The following is a 3,119-nucleotide window of genomic DNA, read 5'->3' as shown; positions in this document are numbered from 1 at the left end:
CAGCCCTGCGCGCAGCTGACCGGCCCGGCCGCCTTACCGGGCCCCCCGAGGAAATCCCCGCTCGCTTAATCGGCCAGAGTTCACCGCCCCAAACTCAAGGCTCAGAGTTAGTCAGGGGGGCGCCGGCCAGAGAAGGCGACCTACGGCTCCACAAGGCCTTCCTGGTTGTGCCCCACAGACCCCCCACCCAGCCCCGGGGTACACCCACCCTGCACCCCTCTCTCTGGTCCAGACCGCCCGACAAGTGCTGTCCTGCCCAGGTGCTCCCCTTAAACTGGGTCTGACAGGGCCCTTGGGGACAGTGTGGTCACGTCCTACTTGGGAAGGGCAGCGTGGGCGTGGCCCAGGAGAAGGGCGCGGAGTGACCGTTCTGAGAAAGGAACCCCCAGGTGGCATCTGCTCTCCCCTCGCAGGTGGCGTGGTGGAGGTGGGCGCGCACTGGATCCATGGGCCCTCCCGGGGCAACCCCGTCTTCCAGCTGGCTGCTGAGTACGGGCTGCTGGGGGAGAAGGAGCTGTCCGAGGAGAACCAGCTGGTGGAGACCGGGGGTCACGTGGGCCTGCCCTCCGTGAGCTACGCCAGCTCCGGGGCCCGCGTGAGCCTCCAACTGGTGGCGGAGATGGCGACTCTCTTCTACGGCCTGATAGACCAGACCCGGGAGTTCCTGCATGCTGCGGAGACCCCGGTGCCCAGCGTCGGGGAGTACCTCAAGAAGGAGATTGGCCAGCACGTGACCAGCTGGACAGAGGATGAGGAGACCAGGAAGCTGAAGCTGGCCGTCCTGAACTCCTTCTTCAACCTGGAGTGCTGTGTGAGCGGCACCCACAGCATGGACCTGGTGGCCCTTGCACCCTTTGGGGAGTACACCGTGCTGCCGGGTCTGGACTGCACCTTTTCTAAGTGCGTGCCTGAGCCCCTGCCAGGCCAGTCCTCCCACCAGGCTCCCCAGGGCCCCGGGGTTGGCCATTCTCTGCTCTTGCTTGGGTATGGGAGGGACAGGAGACCATTTGTCCTCCCCATTCAGACAGACTGGTTGCTCCTTTCTCTAGTTTTGCTCATGTAAGCCAAAAAAGTTATTTCAGAGAGAGGGTGGTTAAAATACGAAAGGTAAGGCCGGGCGCGGTGGCTCACTCCTGTAATCCCAGCACTTTGGGAGGCCAAGGTGGGCAGATCACGAGGTCAGGAGTTCAAGAACAGCCTGGCCAACATGGTAAAACCCCATCTCTACTAAAAATACAAAAATTAGCCAGGTGTGTGGGCACGTGCCTGTAGTCCCAGCTACTCGGGAGGCTGAGGCAGGAGAATTGCTTGAACCTGGGAGATGGAGGTTGCAGTGAGCCAATGCCATGCCATTGCACTCCAAGCCTGGGGGACAGAGTGAGACTCTGTCTCAAAAGAAAAAAACAAAAAAACAAACAAACAAAAACCAGAAGGAAAGACTTCTCTTGCTCCTGTATTTGTGAGGGGCTTCGACTGCAGAGGGGGCCAGACATCCCTGTAGCAGGGTGGCTGCTGGGTACCAGGTACAGGTGAGACCCTCCTTGGGCTGTCCCCTCACTCTCCTAGACGTCACCCCTGGTGTTGTCCCCAAGGCTCCTGGCCAGGCGATGGGCATTTGTGAGTCAGGAACTCTGGGGTGGTAAGGAGGAAGCCCTGGTTCTGGCAAATTGCTTTGGGAGCTCTGTGCCCACTGAACCCTCCCTTATGGCCTGGAGAGCAGGTATGAGCATCCTTGCGGTGGAAAACCACAGAGTGCAGCTGGCCCCAAGTGATGGAGAGCTCCCTGCAGCTACCCTCGATGTGGGTGGGAACTCCGAGCAGGTATTTCCACCAGCCCTGCCCTTCCAGGGACTGGGGCTCTACGAAACCAGCACTTCTGTCTTCCTAGGGGCTACCAAGGGCTCACAAACTGCATGATGGCCTCCCTGCCGGAGGACACGGTGGTTTTTGAGAAGCCTGTGAAGACCATCCACTGGAACGGGTCCTTCCAGGAGGCAGCCTTTCCCGGCGAGACCTTTCCCGTGTCGGTCGAGTGTGAGGATGGAGACCAGTTCCCAGTGCACCATGTCATCGTCACCGTGCCCTTAGGTAAGTCAGGTTTTCAGTCCAAATCCCTATCCCAAGTGCCCCTGCCTCAGTTGGCTCTGGGGCGTTTGCGTGTGTACGAAGCTCACATTTTCATTCTAATAATTTCCAGATAGGTGGAAGGAATGATTCTGTTATGTTTTGTAGCAATTGCATGCTTTGGAATTAAGGGTTTCACTGTAAGAAAAAACGTGAGTGAGTATGTGTCCTGCTTGCTTGGAGGTAACCGTTAGGATTGGGACGACCTTGGAGATTAACCACACTGCACTTTGCTGGAGACAGGAAAAGGCATGGAAAGCCTGGTCTCAAGGTCAGGCCTGGGGTGACCTGTTGAAGGAGCCATGTGTATAGTTCTGTTTAATTCTAGATTTGGTGATTTAGATCTGTCCTCGAGTAGAGGTGGTTTGAAGCTGTTTTGTGAAAGGTGGAGATGGTTGAAAACAGAGTTACTAGGATAATTGCTGTCAACTGGACATTTGCTTCACACGGGTTTCACGCTGCCATGGGTCTCTGCCTGAGTTATCTCATTGACTCCTCAGGCAGCCTTGGGAGGTGTCTGTCACCATCCCCCATTTGACAGATTTGAACATCTAGGCAAGTAGAAGTTACTTAATTGCCCAAGTTCACAAAGCTAGCAAGTGCCGGCACTCACTTGGAAATCTAGGTGTGATTGAAGGTTGTGATGAAAAGCAAGAGCCTCTGCAGCCGTAACTCCTGTCTCCAAGGGGTGGCTGTGCCCTCTCCAGGGCGGGGATGAGCACTCAGACCTCACTGCTGTTCCCAGAGATGCAGTCATCATCCACACATGAACATCTGCTGCTGGCTGGGCGTGGTGGCCTATGCCTGTAATCTCAGCACTTTGGGAAGCCGAGGCAGGCGGATCACCTGAGGTCAGGAGTTCGAGACCAGCCTGGTCAACGTGGTGAAACCCTGTCTTTACTAAAAATCCAAAAATCAGCTGGTCATGATGGCAGGCACCTGTAATCCCAGCTACTTGAGAGGCTGAGGCAGGAGAATTGCTTGAACCCAGGAGG

The 3,119-nt window shown here is 56.5% G+C and overlaps 1 protein-coding gene across 1 annotated transcript in view; it reads left to right on the top strand.

The window, feature by feature from the left end:
- The first annotated feature begins 6 nt into the window (after positions 1–6).
- The window catches only part of PAOX (polyamine oxidase (exo-N4-amino)), a 19,227-nt gene continuing 16,114 nt past the window's right edge, over positions 7–3,119 (top strand). Inside the window, exons 1-3 of the mRNA XM_011980822.1 lie at positions 7–198; positions 414–900; positions 1,889–2,119. Coding sequence (XP_011836212.1) covers positions 620–900; positions 1,889–2,119 — 512 coding nt within the window. The 5' untranslated portion in view covers positions 7–198; positions 414–619. The remainder of the gene's footprint in view (positions 199–413; positions 901–1,888; positions 2,120–3,119) is intronic.

Source organism: Mandrillus leucophaeus, unplaced genomic scaffold (assembly GCF_000951045.1).
Source record: "Mandrillus leucophaeus isolate KB7577 unplaced genomic scaffold, Mleu.le_1.0 Scaffold219, whole genome shotgun sequence".
In the NCBI taxonomy this organism is placed as follows: Eukaryota; Metazoa; Chordata; class Mammalia; order Primates; family Cercopithecidae; genus Mandrillus; species Mandrillus leucophaeus.
The sequence above is the reverse complement of the archived record's forward strand: the minus strand, read 5'-3'. Positions and strand labels throughout refer to the sequence as shown.